Below are 20,827 nucleotides of genomic sequence, written 5' to 3'. Positions count from 1 at the left end.
ATAGCTCTGTAATTTGTTTTTAGCCATCTGCTCTTTCTGATCGCAAATTCATATCATTTATATATGTTTTTGTCATCATCAAAAAGGGGGAGATTGTTAGAACAAGATTTGTTCTGATCAATATTCTTAGTTTTGATGATAACAAGGATATGAATTTTGTGTGAGATAATGTGGTACTCTAATACATTGCAAATTCCCTTTCAGGAAATATATAAAGAGTATGCACAAATCAGCGCTCAGAAGCTTTGTCTCAGAAGGTTCAACATGCAACATCAGAACATGGTCTGGCAAGACATCAGAAGATGGTCAAGGCAGAATCAGAACATGGGTCTATGAAAGCATCAGAAGAACTTGAGATCAGAAGCAGAAGCACTGAAGTTCTCATGGTATCACGCTCAGAAGCACTTCAAGGTCAGAAGACAAGAAGATGCTATGCACCAAGCTGTTTGACTCTGATGATATTCAAATATTATATTCACAAACATCAGATCAGAAGAAAGTACAAGTGGCAGGCTACGCTGACTGACAAAAGGAACGTTGGAAGCTATTAAAGGCAACGTCAGTAGACACAGCGTGAACAAGGCTCGAGGTAGTTGACAAAAGCGTGAAACATTAAATGCAATGCTGTACGGAACACGCAAAGCATTAAATGCACCCAACGGTCATCTTCTCAAACGCCTATAAATATGAAGTTCTGATGAGAAGCAAGGTTAACAACGCTGAACCAAATTCTGTGAATATTAACTTGCTAAAACGCTGTTCAATTCAAAGCTCAGAAACTTCATCTTCATCAAAGCTCACTACATTGCTGTTGTAATATATTAGTGAGATTAAGCTTAAACGTTAAGAGAAATATCACTGTTGTGATTATAGCTTTTCAGAAGCATTTGTAATACTCTTAGAATTGATTACATTAATTTGTAAGTAACTAGAGTGATCAAGTGTTGATCAGGATACTCTAGGAAGTCTTAGCTTGTGTCTAAGCAGTTGTAATTAGAGTGATCACGTGGTGGTCAGGATACTCTAAGAAAGTCTTAGCTTGTGTCTAAGCATTTGTTCCTAGAGTGATCAGGTTGTGATCAGGATACTCTAGAAGACTTAGTCGCGGACTAAGTGGAAAACCATTGTAATCTGTTGCGATTAGTGGATTAAATCCTCAGGTGAGGTAAATCACTCCGTGGGGGTGGACTGGAGTAGTTTAGTTAACAACGAACCAGGATAAAAATAACTGTGCATATTGTTTTTATCGTTCAAGTTTTTAGACTACACTTATTCAAACCCCCCCCTTTCTAAGTGTTTTTCTATCCTTCAGCATGGTGGCTGGGCAATCGGAGGAGAGTGAGATTAATCTTGTAATTTTATCCTTCCATGTTCTTGATGATCTTCATATGTTCTTGAAGATAGTTGGAGATTTTGAGTATTTTGTGGTTTTTGATCTTTGAGAGTTGAGGGAGAATTGAGAGAAAAGTTTTACTATTTTTTTGGTGAATGGAAGTTATGAGAGAAAATAGTGTAAAATGGTTTGTATAGTGTTTGGTGAATTTCCCTAAATACCCTCGACGTATCTCTTTTTAGCTCGTTTTCGGGGAAATACGATTCGATGCGAAATTCGGAAACGAAACCAACGTCAATGTGAAGATGACCAAAATTATGGATCATAGCCACGAGAATCGTCTCAATGACGAGAAACGTCGGTTCATTTGGCGCGATAGTGCTGAATTTCGTAAGTACCGCTCAAAGAACGCGATCAAACTCATCCTTCGAATCGAAATCTGAATGAGCGTGTTTGACAAAGAATCGTAGCTAACGATATTTTAGAGAGAATGCCACTAGAATGGAATTCATACAATAAAAATCGAAGAAGTTATGAATTTTCAAACTCGCCACGACGTACCCGAAAACATACTTTTTGCTGAAAAATCATGACGCTCTTCAAAATTCAGGGAATTTTTGGTGCATAATTGATCTTTTGCCCGAACATATGAAATGTCAAGAATAATGAGACGAAGCTACAGTTAAAAAATGAGCTGAATCGGGCAAGCAGATTGTGAGATATGAATTTTTTAGCGTCCAAAAACTTGCGGTTCAACACCATTTTTCACTGTAAACACTCAGATAATTTGCGAGTTTCAGGACCTTCTTCATAGAATACATTGTTGAACCCAACAAAGGAAATGAAATAGACCTCGAGATGAAACTTTTGACATAGGTCTCGCTTCAAGAAGGTAATTCAACCAGGAGATATGAATTTTTGAATATCCACAAGACAATGGAGCTGTAAGACTGAATTTTCAGAAACAATTAATTCCCGCCACTTTCCTTAGCTTTCGGCTTGAACACATAAGATGTAGAGAATGTCGAAATAGTCCTGACCATGCGGGATTCAAGCTCATATCACCTTCTAAATGAGAATTACAATTTTTGCATTTTCATCGTACAGACAGAACTTCGCACCGCATTCTCTTAAAACCATGAGAACTCTTTATTATTTTTCTTCGATTTTCGAACGACAAAATAAACGTCCTTAATAACTTATAGCTCAAGTAAAGAGGGCAAATTTTAGGGTGCAACACCGTGTCATTGAAAAGGGTTTCGAATCAGGGAAAAAAACATGCTAGGTAGAGACAAAGTCGAAAAGATGAAGTTTTGTGAACCATGTGTACTCGGAAAATCTTGAAGAGTGAAGTTCAACAACGACAAACAAAGAACACATGGATCCCTTGATTACATCCATACTGATCTTTAGGGGTCTGCAAGGTGTCCATCACATTCAGGAGCAAGATATTTTCTATCCATAGTAGATGATTATTCCAGAAAATTATAGGTATTCATCCAGAAGACTATGGATGAAACTTTTGAGAAATTCAAAAGTTGGAAGACTCTGGAATAAAATCAGACTGGCATAAAAGTCAAGAGGTTGAGAACCGATAATGGCCTTGAATTTTGCAATGAGGCGTTCAACAGCTTTTGTGCTGCCTCTGGTATTGCAAGGCCTGGAACTACTGCACATACTCCACAACAATGGTTTGCCTGAAAGGTTTAATCGAACTATTTTGGAGAGAGTTAGATGCATGTTGACTAGTGTTGGGTTAAAGAAGGTGTTTTGGGCCGAGGGTGTTTCAACAGCAACATATCTAATAAACAAATATCCTTCGACTGTGTTAGATATGAAGACACCTGAAGAATTTTGGTCGGAACACCCACCAGATCTCGAAAAACTTAGAGTATTTGGTTGTGTAGCCTATGCTCACATTAGGCAAGACAAGGTCGAACCTAGAGTTCTGAAATGCATGTTCATGGGATACCCTAAAGGAGTCAAGGTTTATAGGCTATGGTGCTTAGAGCCAGGTCACAAGAGGAGTATCATCAGTCGATATGTAATTTTCAATGAAGCTGAAATGGCTTTTAAGAAAAATAATGATATTGGTCGAAGTGAAGAAATATCTAACGAAGAGCTGGAACAAGCAGAGATTCCTGTTGAGGTGGAGCATGTTGATGCTGAATTGATATCCTAGATGAAGTCGAAGAAGAAGAAGATGCCGAGGAAGTTGAGGAAACTGTCGATGACTACATATAGTCAAGAGATAGGTTAAGAAGAGTCATCAAGCCACCTCAGAGTCTTGGGTATGCAGATCTTATAACTTATGCCTTAATCTCTGCAAGTGAGGTTCTAGATGAAGAACCTAGAGACTATAAGGAAGTTATGAGGATTCGAAATAAGACAGAATGGCTGAAGACCATGAATGATGAGATGAAATATCTTCATGATAATCACACTTGGGAACTGATTAAGAAAACTGTTGGAGCAAGGTTAGTCAGTTGTAAATGGATTTTCAAAGGTAAGGAAGGAATCTAAGGAGTTGCATCAAAAATATACAAGGCAAGGTTAGTCACTAGGGGTTTCACTCAGAAAGAAAGTGACGACTTCAATGATGCGTTTTCTCCTGTTGTGAAGCATAGGTCCATTCGAATGTTGCTTACCATGGTGGCACAATTTGATCTTGAACTGGAACAGATGGATGTGAAGATTACGTTCTTGTATGGTGATCTAGACGAAACAATCCTGATGAGGCAACCTGAAGGGTATGTCGAATAGGGGAAGGAAGATTATGTGTGGAAGCAAAAAAGATCTTTATATGGAGTGAAACAATCTCCTCGACAGTAAAATAAGAGATTCGACACGTTCATGGCACGCATAAGTTTCGTTAGAAGTTAGTTCGACCATTGTGTTTACTTCCGATTTCGACCTGGTAATTCATTTGTTATTTTGTTGCTTTATGTGGATGATATTATCATAGCAAGCAATAATGTCGAAGATGTGATGAGGGTGAAGGCTGAACTCAATAAAGAGTTCGATATGAAGGATCTGGGAGCTGCATAAAGGATTCTCGGGATTGACATTCAAAGAGATAGAAAGCAGTCAAAATTATGCTTATCTAAAGAGGCATACCTACGAAAGATTTTCGAAAATTTAGGTATGTCAAATCCGAAGTTTGTTGTGACTCTAACAAACCCTCAATTTAAGATGAGTATTGATCAGTGTCCCAATACTGATGTTGAAAGAGCTTATATGAATAGAATTCCATATGCTAATATAGTAGGTTCTTTGATGTATGTTATGGTATGTACTAGACCCGACATAGCATGTGCATTAAGTATTGTAAGCAAGTACATGTCGATTCCTGGAAAGGCTCACTGGAAAGCATTGAAGTTGATTCTAAGGTACATAAATGGGTCTCTAAATAGAGTCCTAATTTATGGTGGATCCTTGGGTGAAGATAATAAAGCAGTAATCGAAAGATATGTCGACTCTGATTATGCAGGTTGTATAGGTTCCAGAAAATCTATTTCTGTATATGTTTTCACTATGTTTGGCACAACAATTAGTTGGAAAGCAACACTTCAGAAGGTTGTTGTTTTATCAACCACTGAAGCGGAATATAAAGAGCTAAAACTTCAAGGTAGAGGTATCACTGTTAAATGTGATAGTCAAAGTTCTATACACCTGTCGAAGAACTCATCATATCATGAGCGAAGCAAACACATCGATGTGAGGTTGCATTTTGTTAGAGGAGTAATCAAGCATGGAGAAGTCCAAGTGCTGAAGGTTTCGACAAATCATAATGCTGCTGATATGATTATCAAGATATTATCGAGTTGCAAGTTTCTCCACTGTATGCAGTTGATAAAGCTACATGACGAAAGCTAGTTGTTCTTTGATATTAGAGTTTGTTACAAGGTGGATATTTGTGAGAATTGGATAGAACTTTATTAGGTCTAAGAGTAGCTTCAGGTTCGACAGGATTTATGCATGCCATCAAAGTATGTTTACATGTTGATGTCAAAGACCTACATACTGTAGTCGAAGTGTGTTGTAGTAAGTGGGATTCGAAATTCTAGGGTTGTTAGTATTTCGAATTGGGCCTGTTTGTTATATCCAATTGTTTAAGTTAGCTTGTACCCTAAGTTATCTTGTAATGGGTATTTGTGAAAAAGTCCATTAGTTTAGTATGTTAGGTCTATTATAAATGGCATACTAGTCTCTCATTATTGCATATTACTAATCCTAATATAGGGTGAGAGGGTTATTTGTTATTCTTGTAACACTTGTAATCTTGATTGATAGAGAAAGTAAACAATAGCAGTTATAACCAATCCTTGTTGTTCTTCTTGTTTTATCATCTTTTCTATCCTTGTGTGTTTCTTGGTCACAAAAAAATAATTTATACTTTGTTTATCAAGGCACCATTTTCACAATAATGATGATGATGATTTTTGTAACTACTCTTATTTTCCTTATATCTTTTTATAATGAACTGTGATTGCTCACCCTTTCTGTTTGAATGTTTCCTCCACGTGGGTAACACGCAGGTGATCAGGAATAGTTTCGTAGAGACTTTGAAGATAACTTCAGAGTATTTTATTTAATTCTGTTTATTATAAGATGTATTGCTCTGATACGTAAAATCGGGTTGAGAACGCTATATTTTGCGAATAATTACTATGCTTTGGTTAATTTATTTCATGAGTTTTTGGATGATAAAGATGTTTTGAATCCTAGCTATAAAGAACTGAACTATTATGAGTTTTGTTTATGAAGAAGTTATTATGTAAAGATAAATCCGCTGCAACGTTTTTGTTGATTTGTTATTATGAGATGTTTAAAATGATATAACCCTTGTTACGGAGCATGAACGTTATTGTGATGTTTTTATGAAGTGTGACGCCCTTGAGTGGTGATTTTCTTTGAATTTTTTTCGTAAATTATATGTGCAATATTTGTGGGTTTAGAAGGGTGTTACATCCCCTGCAAATTTTGTAAACTTTGGGATTTTCCAACCTCTGGGTAATTTAGTTTGAATTATATATTCAGAGAAAGGAGACACAAAATTCGGCCTATGGAGGCCTATGCTTAAACCATTTTTGGCTAATATTTTTTCTACCACATTATTTATGTGATTATGCCATACTAGGTTATTTTGTCGAAGATTTCCCAGAACCTCGTCAGTGTCTTGGTTTTGTTACACCACGAAAACTCTTGGTGCTTCTTGGTCTATGGCGCCTTCAAGTTCCTTGTATGCGGGTATTTTGACCGCTGCTGCTTGTTGTCGAGGCTGTGCACCTGGAAACTATTGGCTGACAATTGAGGAGCGCTAAATAAATCAGCAATTTTCCCCATCTGTTGTGCTAATTGCTAGTAACCATGTGTGGTGTTCTGAATCAAAGGATTGAACACCGAGCTCATTTTTTGCGCAAGCAAATTAACCATTTCATGGTTACTCTTGTTGACTTGTTGTCTAAATAATTTGAGAGTCTGATTGGCCACAGTTGACATTCTAGAAAAAGGTAACTAGATCCCAAAAGTGGTTGCACCGTTCGATCAGGGTAAGTCACTATTGTCCCTAGGGGTAAATAAGGATTCCCACGGGATGTAACAACCATTGTGTTGTGTGGGAACGTGGACGCATATCATAAGGTTGTTCTCGACCATTTAAGGGCGTTGAAATAATCATTGGAAAGAAAGGCCTTTGTTCTACAACCACGCTTTGGAGTTCCCTGGGTGTAGTAGGAACACTCGACACTCGTGGTGGCGTAACTACTGTCCCTAGTGGGGCAGTCAGATTATTTATCTGAATGGCATCAGAAGGATTCTCTCCTCCTATATTCGATGCTCCTATTACATCTTGCGATGATACGTTCGCTTGTCCTTCTGTGTTTTGATGGTCATTTTGGTGAGGTGGGGGTATTTGTCGACGGTGGATGTGCCATTTCCAACAATCTTTTACCACTCCTTAAGTGCATACAACCAATCGCATTTGACAAACGAAGAATTGACAATATTTTGTAACAAAAACACACTTTTTGTAAAGAATTTACTTATGGATTTAATGCACAAATAGGTCCCACTGGGCGTGCCAACTTGTTTACTGTGAAATTTAGTAAACAAGTGCTAGTCTTCCAAAATGAATACTTATAGGATCAACTAGTTGATCCTAGAGCATATGTGCAAAAATACTTGTGACTTTGTTTGAGTGTTTGGTGTGAAGTGAAATCTATTTGGATTTTTACTAAGTTAAAATGTAAAGTTTGCAGAAAATGAAGGATTTCGACTTGGTCGAAATCTGTGTAAAAAGTAAGGCGAAAAAGTATTAAAAAGTGCAGAAAAGCAAGTTAAAATAAAGGAAATTTGCTTAAAATGTAAAGAACATGGTGTACAGGATCATAGATTTTGCTTAACTGACTCTTTTCTTGCTAGACACTTGGATACTTTAAGTTTATGAGTTTTTGTAATGATTTTGATACGCCGAATCCTAACACTAGAACTCCTACTTTTGCTGTTTTCAATGGCTTTTTCCTTAAAAGTTGGCACGTTTTCGCCGCATGCATTTCATCCTTAGATTTGTCTCCACGTGTACTTTCAGATAAGTTCTAAAAACAATTATGTTGCTCTTCTCTGCGGTCAATTTGTTGCTGTCGAAGACTCATGCCAACCTTTTCATCGAAATCTTGACTGTGCCGTTCTTCGTCGAGATCCTTGGACAATTACTCCTGAGCTATGAAGCACAGACACCCCGAAAATAACCCCGACACTGACACAACGACACCGGTAATAATTTGAAAAAAATGAATAAACTAAAAGTAATCACAAGTGCATTGCAGGTGTCCGACACCAACACCGACATGAACATGCCTCTTTTCAAAGTTGTCGGTGCTACATAGCTCCTGAGAAAACGCTAATTTTCCACTTATATCTTATGCTTGAAACTTCGACTTCTTGAGCTGAAAAGATTGTGTCGAAATGCTCTAATTTTCCACTTATATCTTATGCTTGAAACTTCGACTTCTTGAGCTGAAAAGATTGTGTCGAAATGCTCTTTTAATTCTTCAAATGTTACTTAGTTTTTTTTCTTGAACCTCTCTTTTATACACTAAGATTACTGTTGTCGAAAATTAAGCCTAACACTCATATCATTATATCATTAAAGGATATAACCTCTAATGTCAAATTATAAAATCATAGGCCGTGAAGAAGGAAATCATTAGCATGATGATGTTTTTTCAAAGATATTAAACTGTATTGTAAAAGAAGGAATTCACGAGAGCAATTCATCATTTGGGATGCAGAATTTGTCCCTAAAAACAAAAAAGTTGCTTGCTAAACTGAGAAGCAGTATGATGGGCCAGAGCTTGAGCACTAAATACACTGAAACTAGAATACATAAGTTCTATTAATCTCCTATGTATCCAAATTTCAATTCATACAGTTCCAATGGTGGCTCTCTTTTGTACAAAATTAATGTCTCGGCCCCTCTCTCACTATACAGACACATGCACTTAATATGCCTTCACTTTAGGATCAAAATTTTCATTACTAATACATAGAGGATTTCTTTCTTAGAGATTTTAAGTTTAAACTCAGTCTTAGGTATGCAACCGTGTTAAATTTTTTTAAAGAGAATTTTACTGTCTATTATAATTTTTTATCGATTTAACAGATTAATCTCTAAAATTATATGCAGAAGATATTCGATTTCTACTAAAAATATCGTTAACATTTAACTACAAAATTAGAGACATATATATAATGAACCAATATTTGTTACTAATTTTCAACAAATTCTGTTTGGCACAAAGGCTAAACGGAAGAATATACACTATGGAATCAATAAATAAAGTACTAAAATATAAATTTTGGGACAATTCCACCAATGATGCAATTTGAAACAAAAAAATACAAAAAAATGAAACTACCTATGATGAATCTCTCCTTGTTGCTAATGGAACAACCTCAGCCAAAGGTGTTGAAAGAGGTGTTGGAATTGGAGAAGTTCTACAAAGAGGACAAGTAGGATGCAACCTTAACCAAGGTTCTATACACTTGAGATGAAACAAATGTTCACAATCAGGCAAAACCTTAAGCATGTCACTTCCTTTGTAATCACCCAAACATATAGAACAACAAGTTGAAGTTGAATCATTTTTTCTAAGCTTCACTTCAGAATACAACATCTTTGGATAACTCATGATTGTTTCTTCATCTAATCCAAAATTAATTATTGAATGTTGTGGCTCAAGAAATTCAGAGGTGTTGTTGTGGTTGTTGTTGTTTCTTCTAGGAGCATTTGGAACTTGTGATCTTGCACAAAAGTAAGAAGTGAGTGTGATTGTTGTGATGAGTAGAAGAATCCCAATTGAAATTCCTATGCCATAGCCAAATCCACTTATGTCATTTGAGCCAAAGAATCCAGATGAATCGGTTGTGTTGTTCATCTTCTTGATGATGAAAAGAATAGCAAGTTGTTAATGATGGATTTTTTTTTATGACATTAATTAAAGTCAATGGCGTATGATGGTGATTCGTATGAGAGAGAAGGAGAAAGAGAGAGAGAAATTAGAGGCATTGCATGTGAATACATTCCACTTTTCTCAAAACGTTAGATTGTGTATTTACATGTCTTACAAGTTTGTGAAGGTCAACGATCCTTTTTATATTGGTGAAAAATGTGGCTTGTGATTTGTGTATTGAATTTTGATGATTTGAGTTTACATTAAAGTGCATAAACAAATGTTATTTGCCAATGGATGAAGAGTGGAGACTTGGCACGTTCCATGCATTACTAGAAAAGTTGTTGATCAAATTTAATTGGATTAGTTTTCGTCTTGCCAAGTGTACACATTGTGTAGCCAGATAGATTTCAAATAATTCGTTGAAATTATTGTGCTTCATTTATTTTGGTGAAAGCCGTCATTAGACTCATTACAACAACATAAAAATTAAATTTAATCAAAATTCAGATGTGTACTAAAATGGAATGAGAAATACGTAATGTCGAAAGGATAAGGTTTTTCGGCATGGTGGTGAGAGTTTTTTGTGCGGTGGAGTAGGAAAGACTTGCAAGGTTATTATTTCAAAAGCAAGCCGCTGAAGTTAAAGTTATGTAATTTTAGAGTGAGAATGAGATAATGCCTGAAATGGCACGACGTTGGACTTATATATGATAGACAGTTAAAATTGCTTTTGTCTAATATGACGTGAGATGTGAGGATTCATCAGATTAGATATGACGTGGATGATTCACTAGTAGCTAAGATCAAATGTTCGGCTTTTGGCAAGATCCTACCTATTTCTTTGTCCTCTAAATGGATAATATAAAGTGGACCTCAAAATTGGCCAATTTTAGCCCTATGGTTGGCCCGAAATAGTTGCCCCAAGTCCTTGTTGATATTTTGTGAAGCGAGGAATGACACTATCAAGCTACCCTATAATATCGTTATATTTTTCTCGGTCTAACCATTCGATCGAAAAAGATGAAGAGTTTGGTGATTTGAAGCGAGTGGCTTTTGGAACATGCATATTAAATGTTTGTCTTCGAGGTTAAAGTGACATTTTTAGGGTACTTGAGTACGTAAGTAAAGCGAGGTTAAATCAAGGTTGTTGGTATATGTTTACTTATGTCTCCTTGTGTTGATTGTGTGGTAATTGATCAAGAAATATATGGAGATTTCAGGATGATCTTCCTCTTTTTTCCACTTCCTCCTCTTATGAGGTTTAGGGATCTTCTTGTTTCTTTTTCTGTTCAAGACTTTATCTCTTGCTACATCTTCTTGACAATTACTATATTAACACCTCTCGCGGCGCTCTGGTGGTCTGACTTGCACACGCACCAGAAATCATCCTTCTTCATAGGTAACAAATAATACATCTATTTCTTTTTTTACTTGCTTGTCATTGTCAAAGGTTCTAAGAAGGTGGTTATGAAATAATCAAAAAGAGATATTATTGCTGAGAATGGAATAAAAATTGGTGGTGTTGACCCCAAGGAAGTCGCCAGGGGCTTCACTTTTCTAGATTTTCCCTTGACAAATCTAGTTGTCTTAAATGAATTTAGGAAAAAATGAAAGACTCAAACCTATAGATAGTGAAGTAATATGGTAGTTAGATTCTCAATCTCGTGCTTATTCTTATATTTTTTTTCCTTTTTATGTGTTGGCAATAAAGCTAAAGTAGACCAAAATAGTTGTCAAATTGCTCAAGACGTAGGGAACAAAAGCCTAATGGTATGGGTGGATCAGGAGACGTTGGAAATCATTTTCATATTTGCCGGTAAACGAGACCAGAAACACACTTTCATTGAGGTGGGTTTCTCTTCTAACTGGAGGGTGATTCTCCCAAGAAGAAAACAAAATGTTGTGCAACAAGTACAAAGGATGTGCAGTTCTTCTTCATAAATGTTTGTTTTCTCGGATAGGTTTCTAGTTTCCTTTCAATAATTTTGAAGTTGGCATCCTTACTCACACTAGGGCTACCTCTTCACAGCTCCATCAACTCCAGTATTGGTGACTATACGCCGCGGAAAGTGAACCCCTGCTTTCACCCACATCTCTTCTGCAAAAGGGAATGGGAATATGAAATGAAGGTCGATTACTTTGGAACACGTTTAAAATGAATTTTTATTCTATCCTAAAAAGGAAGGGGAAAAATCTAAATAAACCCTAAATGTTGTGTAGGTGCAGAGCACCTGAGAGATTGAAGGATCAGAAGATTAGTTATACAGAGGGAAGGTATTAGCACCCTAAGTATTCGAAGTACTCTACGAGAGCCTTTTTTTTGTGTTTGTGTTGTGGGTTGTATTGCTATTTTGTTACTGGGAAAGTTTCTACTCTGTGTAGGAAAGAGAGTGAGAATTGTTAAGAAATGTGAGGAACCTAAATAGGTTTTTGGTTTTGTGTGCTCGAAAAGATTCTCGCAAATATCATGCCTACATATACCTAGAGGAAGTCAAAGCATTTGTAGTTCGGGGAACTATAGGCAATTATGGTTGTGTGCTCGTCGAGGATGAACCTCGTACCTATATATTCTCAAAGAGTAGAGAAATTAGAGTAATCGTAGTTCTGGCTATTTACTGGTGATGTTTTATTTTGTGTCTTATTCAAAGCTCAAGATTGAAGCTAAATTTTATTTTTCGTAAGAGGGAGAGACAAGTTGTCATCTTAACGGAGAAGATATCTCACATATTTCACCCCAAACATTTTTAGAGTAAAAAAGAATGTTCTTTGCATAATAAGAGAGGGGCCTTAACTTGGATGCGCAGGTGATTGTGCTTATGTCTCTTAAATGAAAGAAAAGTTTTTCAACCATAAGGGAGAGACTCCATCTTGGATTTTGAATCAACAATTGTGCCACTTACATCACCTAAATGGGAATTGTTTGATAATGTTTGTATTTTTTTTAATGTGTAATAGAAGAGGTATCTCTTCCATAGAGATGGCTCATGTCTCATCTCTGGGGAAGATTTTAGTTTGAGTGTCTTGCACTGGGGTTAAGGCTAAAAAGAGAGTTGAAAACTGACTATATTGAGGATTACTCCACATGGGTGTATTTTACTGGGGAGTTTTATCTGTTTTGTACTAATCCTAAAATTGAGGTTGATTCCATAGGGGATTTGCTTGTTTGGTTTTTGTATGGGGGTTTGAGACTCAACTTGTTTGAGGTATTATATTTTTGTCTCATGCAAAGCCTAAGATTGAGGCTGACTTATCTGAGGATGGATTGAGTATTGAGACTTTCCGTGTCTCTTATTCCGGGGGAATTTTGACTCATTGTTGGGGAATTAGGAGAGAATCCTAAGTACTTGAATGATTGTGATTGTATGTTTTGAGGATTCTGATTTCTCACAGGGACTAGCTAAAGGTGACTAAGACTTATTATATGCTTTTAGGAAGCCGGATGGTCCTTGTAAGAAGCCCAAGAGGAGGTTGGGGAACTTCTAAGAAGCCTGTGGGTCCTTGCATTTTGAGCCAAAAGGAGGCTATCGAGGGTCATCGAGGGTCCTTGTTTTAGCACAAGAGAAAGCTATGTGGGATTTTCTAATTTGGCTCTAAGCAAAAGCGTAAGAGGTTTCACCGAGAATAATTCCTCTTTTGGGTATATAATACTATGATTGTCTAATATAGGAGAGGCTTCACCGGGAAGTAATCCTCATCCTGGTCATAGTCCTAATATATATTAGGTTTATCTTAGGATTTTCTCTAGGGAAAGATTTAAGCAGTATAAAATAGTTTATATATGATAAGCATAAAACAAATATGACAAGTATAAAAGGTATAATAGGTATAACATGTATGACAGGTATGAAGTAAATAAATATTTAAATCATGGATGAGTTAAGAGAGATGGGGCTTATACCAGGTGGATGTCCAGGATTGTTGATTTGAAAGAGGTATTGGGACTTACAACTTAAGGAGACGCCCAGTGATTATTGAAAACAAAAGAAAAGGTTTGGGACTTATAACTCAAGGAGAAGCCAATTGATTATTTTAAAAGAAAAGAGGTTTAGGACTTACACTCTATTAGAGGTCCATGGATTAAAAAAAAAAGAAAAAAAGGGTTGAGACTTATAACTCAAGGAGAGACCCATTGATTAAAAAAGAAAAAAGGAGTTGAGACTTACAACTTAAGGAGAGGCCCATGGATTAAAAAAAAAGTTGAGACTTACAACTCAAGGAGAGGCCCGTTGATTAAAAAAATAAATAAGGGTTGAAACTTACAACTCAAGGAAAGGCCCAATGGATTAAAAGAAAGAAAAAGGTTTGACTTGAAAGATTTGAAAAGATTGACTTTGAAAACCCTAATTGTCTGTTTAATCGAAGGTGTTAAAAAACCAATTTGATTAAGGTATAAAAACAAATAAGTTAGGATAAACATGTTATGTACATTTAAGACATGATATTTTATTTACATGGATGTTTGAAATTGATTAGGTTAAGAAAGAAATCAAAAAGAAAGTATTTTATAAGTATTAAAACCTTTAAAAAGTACTACTTTTAACCTAATAAAAATACATCAAATAAATATATTTTTTTAGATTTTTTGTATAATCATAAAATATATGTGATAAATTAAGAGTGTGCAAAAATTCAACTTAAAATAATTAATTTTACTATGTTAAATAAATAAGTGAAGTTGTAAAAAAATGAAAGAAAATAGTGTTTAAAAAAGTTAGGTTTGGCCTTGTAAGGGCTTGAACCCACGCCCTCACACCACTACTCAAAATTCTTACCATCTGAACCATGCACTGAGCTTGTTAACAAATAGTTTCATTCATATATATTTAAAAATAAGTGTTGAAATGTGTTAGAAAAACAAAATGAAACAAAAGGTTTGAGGGGGGGTCGATTCCCGGACCTACGGCATGGCAAAACTTTGGACGCGAGCTTCATCCAGTACGGCAATGATGAATTCAAGTTTAAAAATGCAAAAAGTTCATTATATTATAAAACATGTTTTAGAATTTAAAAAATGGCGCCACCATGTTCATCTTCTTTAAGCTTCCATCTTCAAATTCAAATTCTCCAACTCTCTCGTTTCTCAACCAATTGAGATGATTCAAACATGAAAATCACTCGTTTTTTCACAACGAATTGAATGGTGGTATTTAATTTCATTTATTTTTAGTGTAACTCAAGATTAATCATATGAACACTAAGAACCCTAAAAATGAAAATTCAACATGAAATCCTGGATATGCATGATTTTGTTCAATTGGTTGAGGGTAAATGCTCTATACACGTGCAGAAACATGTTGATAACTTGTTTGAATGTTTAAAATGCATGAATCATAGAATTCAAAGTTCAAGGCTTACCTTCTAAGTGAAAAATCAGATTTTGAGTTTGAGGTGTTACAAGTGCAAGATTATGATCTGGATAGTTTCCCAAATGATTGTAGAAGGTGTTTGCATGCTTGAATTGATTTGGAAGCTCTTGAATTCCTCTGCCTGACCCCAACTGCAAGTACTCCAAGTTAAATGTGGAGATGATGATTCTGGTGTTACATAACTAAAATGGAGGTTTGGATCAGTTCTACATGATGTATGTGAAGTTTTTGGATGCTTGGTCTGAAAGGAATTGCTCAGAATTGAGGAATTCGATTCTTCATTCCATGAAATTTTGAAATTTTTTAGAAAGAAGAGATTTTGGAGAAAACAAGTATTGAATTTGTTTTGGTGTCATTTGAAGTGAAGGAGAGGTCTCTATTTATAGGTCAAAGTCATGAGATTATCTTGAGATCAAATGAGTTTGGAGAGTAAGTAACTTAGTGAGTAAGAAAGGGAATATTCCATTTTTTTGCAATGATGACTTCTTTGCTTAATTATGGATTAGTTTCTCTAGCTCTTCATCATCCAAATTGCAAGTTTATTTCAAACTTGATGAGTCACAATTTTGGCATTTGGAGATATTTGTTGATGATTCACCAATTTCACATAACTTCATTTTGGTAATGATTGCTTTTCACATGCAAGTGAAAATATCATGTACTTGCTATCCTTTTAAAATGATTCAAAAATATTCTCTTTGATCTTGGTTGATGATAATGCTTAAAAATGTGCCAAATTGAAGAGAAAATTATGTGAAGATGTGAAATGCAATAAAAGTCATGCTTAAAAACTAGTTTCATGAAGCCTTATTCAAAAATCCATAACTTCTTGCTCAAGTAAAATCAATGGATGTTCTTGGATTTTTTTGGAAAGCTTAGATGACATAATTCAACTTTCATGTTTGGTGTTTCTTCAAATTCATCATGCATCTTGATGGAAAGTGAGGTCAAAGATGGTGACTTTTAAGGGAAAAATCTCTCTTTTCATGAATTTTTTCTAAGTGTTGAAAAAGTAATCAACTTCGAAGCTTCATAACTTAAAAACCATTGATCTTTTGAGAATTTATTCAGATTGACGAAGTTGTAGATCTTGGCTTTTTCTTCAAAATGAGTTGTAAAACAAAAAATTTGGCCAAGGGATGAGAAAGTTATGTCCCTTCAAAGTTTAGTAAAAAACATGTAATTCTTCATGAAAAAGTCAAAACCCTAATTGTTGACTTTTTGATTCTTGATTGATTTTTTTATTTTTCTTGATCAAATGACTTCAATAATCATATGTTTATGATTTTGATCTTCAAAAGTCCATGGTTGACCAAATTCCTCAAAAGTCAAAGGTGATTTTGAACAGTTGACTTTTTTCCAAATGAATTACATTCCTGTAAGTACTAACTGAATCAGACTCCTCCAACCAAATGAATGATGTGAGTGGATTATGATGAGGCATTGGAGATCCTTGAATCATGATTTGAGCCATGCAATCATGCTTTAACTAAAAGTCAACTTTCTAGATGAATTAGGTCAAAAACCCTAATTGTGGACCAAATGGAATTGAAAGTTGTTGATCTTGAAACTTGATATTGTAAGTGGATGAATGAGACTTCTTGATCTTCATGACACCATGAGGATCATTTCAATCATTGATTAGTCTTTTTTTCTGAATCTCTTGAGTCTTAAAACCTTAATTTGAGGACTTGGTGAACAAGCAACATGTTCTTGGTGGTTGATTTGAGTTGATGATGCACACATGTATATGAGATGCTATATGATATGAAATCTTAGGGGGAGGTAAAAATTTGGGTATGAAAAATTCCCCTATTTAAGTTTCTTCTATTCGGAGGGATGAAGATTGATATCTTGGTCTCTACCGAATAGAAGAGACTTAAATACAAAAAGTACACAATTTTGGAGCTCCCCTAAGATGTCACAATAAGGATGCCATGACATGCTTACGAATGCAATGCAAGACCTGGGCTCTGTGAAAATTGATGTCATAGAAATTGATGTCGGCGTGAATTGTATGATTTCCTTCGAGCATTTTACTCTACAAGGGATAAGGAGACAACTCTCTTGGGAACATGCTTTCCAATTTGGTAATTGAATGGAAACACGTTCCTGTCGTAGAAGTATATTTTCTCATCTTCTTTGCAATCACGAAACTGGTCTCAATTTCTTCTTAATGAAGTATTCCACTTGAAAGGTTAATAAACTCCCCCTCGTTTCAGATTTTCCAATCGTGAAATGGGTCTCAGTTTCTTCTTAATCAAGTATTCCACTTGAAAGGTTATTTTGAAATAAACCTCCCCCCGTTTCATATTTTCCAATCGCGAAACTAGTCTCAGTTTCTTCTTAATTAAGTATTCCACTTGAAAGGTTAAATTTAAATAAACCTCCCCTCATTTAAGATTTTCCAATCGCGAAACTGGTCTCAGTTTCTTCGTCAAACATCTCACTAGGATTTACTGGGGAGATGCCATCAAACGGGGGATGAATTTCATCACACTTCCCTCTGAGGTGTGTTTCGGAGAGATGCCATGTAATGTTGTATAATTTTGAGGTGCTGATGACTATTTTTTGAAGATGGACGAAATGTTCGGAAAGAACTACCATTTGTCAATCCAGCAGGGGATTTTTGTATATAAGACAAATTTATTGTTAAGACTGCCACTTGTTTTCCGGTTATGGACTTCCTGGGGATGTAAAATGATGATTTTTACTGATAGGAATGAGGCTCATCTTTGCTGGGGAATCTCGATGTAAACCTTCCAAGAATCTCGATGTAAGCCTTGGGTCTCTATCTGACACGATACTCAAAGGGATACCATGTAGACTCACTATATTCTCAATATACAATTGAGCTAACTTTTCCATAGGATAATCCATTTGCATCGGTATAAAGTGAGTAGACTTCGTCAATTTATCCATAATAACCCAAATGGTTTCATAGTTCTTAACTCTCCTCAGCAATCCAGAAACAAAATCCATATATATAATGTCCCACTTCCACTCAGGGATAAACATCGTTTGCATTAATCCATAAGGTTTCTGATGTTCAATCTTCGACTTCTGGCAAGTCAAGCAAGAGTAAACAAATTCAGCAATCTCTTTCTTCCAGGCCACCTGAACAACTTTAATAAATCATGATACATCTTGGTAGCACCAGGATGAATACTCAATCCACTATGATGTCCTTCTTCAAGAATACTTTTTCTCAGCTCGGCCACATCAGGAACACAAACCCGATCATTAAACCTCATTACACCATTCTCATCAATTCTGAATTCACCTCCTTTACCCTGATTAATTAAAGTTAACCTATCAACCAACTTCACATCAGCTTTCTGGCCTTCTCTAATCTAATCAAGGATACCACTCGTCAGCTTTAATATACCCAATTTAACACTATTAGGAGTACCTTCGCATATTAAACTTAAATCTCTGAATTGTTCAATTAAATCCAATTCTCGCACCATCAACATAGACATATGTAGAGTCTTCCTACTCAAAGCATCAGCCACGATGTTCGCCTTACCCGGATGGTAATTCAATCCAAAATCATAATCCTTGAGAAACTCTAACCATTTCCTCTGCCTCATATTGAGCTCTTTCTGATCAAAGAGATACTTCAGACTCTTGTGATCGCTAAACACTTCAAACCTCAAACCATATAGGTAATGTCTCCATAATTTCAACACAAGGACCACCGCTGCCAACTCTAAATCACGAGTCGGATAATTCCTTTCATGCACTTTGAGTTTTCTCGACGCTCTGTTGATTCTGCATCAGTACACCACCTAATCCCATTAGTGAAGCATCACAATATATCACAGAAGATTCTTCCAGATTCGGAAAAATCAGAATAGGAGCACTAGTCCACCTTTTCTTCAATTCTTGAAATCCTTCTTCACGCTTCGAATCCCAAATATACGCTTGACCCTTTCTAGTCAACTTAGTTAACGAAAATTGATATCGACTCTTGATAGCAACTTTGTTCAATTGTCGGTAATCCACACACAATCTCATAGATACAACATCCATTGCTTTACTCACCATCAAGATAGTAAGACACATCTATAATATTCAATACGATTCCGTCCACTATCAACAAGGGATTAAGGGTGATCAAGTCCTCAATTTGTCAATAGATATCCGACAACCATAATGAAGCATAAATCGTCATCACTACATAATAGCGTCCTTTCCAAATTTACACTCAAATTCATAACATCGTCATAGTCCAATAGTTCAATCTGAGTTTTACAACTCTAACGACTTCCTTCTTTTATGCATACCACTACCTCGGTTTCACCATCACGACTTCACTCTTTCTAAAGGCTTATTTCTCCTTCACTACTACTTCACATCTCCTTAAGATTCATCGGCACAACAGTCATTCCTAATACCAAACATTTCATTCTCTCAACTTAATCGTCAATAACACGTTCTACTTAGCTTTGCTTCGAATAATTGTGATAATAACCATTCCTATTCAACAAGCTTCATGCTTCCATAACCGAGTTCGGAATCTCTCCCCATAGGATCACCTCTACTGTATTTATAACTCTTCCGTAAGGTAAAACATAACTTCAACTCTTTGTAGGCTCAAACGGCACATTAATCTGATACTCAGAACTCAAGATATGAATTTTCTAACGTTATCCGAGAATGCAAACATCGACGTCATGCAACGACACTCTATATGATATCATCCTATTCCAATTAAATCTATTTCAATTGTTGCACCCATTTTTATAATAAAGTTAATCTTGTTAGCTTTTTGACGCTTCAAACGTAGCTCAAATCGGGTGTCCAGAACTCCAGTTATGAATTTTCGAAGTTTCATAACAATTCAACAATTATCCTGTGTTTTGCTTACGGAAATTCCATTCCAAAACTCATTCTCTTAACTCGATCACATTCCAAACAGCCCCTTATCATATCTCTTCGCTCCCAAACTTCTTATAAATTGAGCGACACATTCCTTCGCCGAAGTTCAATCACCGAAACATCACAACAGCAATCTTCTTTGCGAACTTGCAACTGAACCACCTCCGAGAAGCAAATCTTCTCCCCCACTTCGCTCAAACCAACTCCTACAACAAAACAAACAAGTACCGACAGTGATTTACTCACATGTCGCGTACCAAGGGATAATATTCCGACAGTATTCAACTGTCGCACAACTCAACTGACTCGACAACTTGGCCAGACAGACCGAACTGCTCTGATACCACTATTGTAACACCCTTCTAAAACCTCGCGGAAATTATTAAAATATTCAGAGTAAAACATGAAAACAAGGGTGCCACAATTAAAAAAAATTAAAACTAAGTATAATCCATTTGTCATGCTTTATTAGGAACGATTCATCAAATAACAATCTCATGTTTATCACAGTGGAATAGTACAACACCAAAACAAACCAATGGAAACACAATCCAAAAACCAATAAAATAAAGTATAATGAATAAACTCTAAAATTATCGTTCCTAGTGTTACAAGACTAGAGCATGACCGACACGACCCAAAATAAATGGATAGACTCTACGAGCTATCCTTACTAAAGCAATAAAGCCACTACTCCTCAATCTGAAAATTATCAACATGTAAGGGTGAGCCTCATTCATAATTAATAAAATTATGCATTCATAAGCAATAAAACATCACATGCATAT

At 35.9% G+C, this 20,827-nt stretch overlaps 1 protein-coding gene across 1 annotated transcript; it reads right to left on the bottom strand.

Moving 5' to 3' along the window:
• Positions 1 to 7,920: 7,920 nt before the first annotated feature.
• On the bottom strand, positions 7,921 to 9,940 carry LOC131640922 (RING-H2 finger protein ATL70-like). The gene has a single exon (XM_058911278.1). It carries the CDS (start codon positions 9,769 to 9,771, stop codon positions 9,253 to 9,255), a length of 519 nt encoding a protein of 172 aa, XP_058767261.1. The 5' UTR covers positions 9,772 to 9,940; the 3' UTR covers positions 7,921 to 9,252.
• Positions 9,941 to 20,827: the final 10,887 nt, after the last annotated feature.

This window comes from Vicia villosa, unplaced genomic scaffold (genome assembly GCF_029867415.1).
Source record: "Vicia villosa cultivar HV-30 ecotype Madison, WI unplaced genomic scaffold, Vvil1.0 ctg.003395F_1_1, whole genome shotgun sequence".
NCBI lineage: Eukaryota > Viridiplantae > Streptophyta > Magnoliopsida > Fabales > Fabaceae > Vicia > Vicia villosa.
Note: the sequence above shows the minus strand (reverse complement) of the source record. Positions and strands in the feature narration are given on the sequence as shown.

Excerpts from the sequence above, each read along its gene's own strand:
- LOC131640922 (XM_058911278.1), bottom strand. The coding sequence starts at position 9,771 with ATGAACAACACAACCGATTCATCTGGATTCTTTGGCTCAAATGACATA.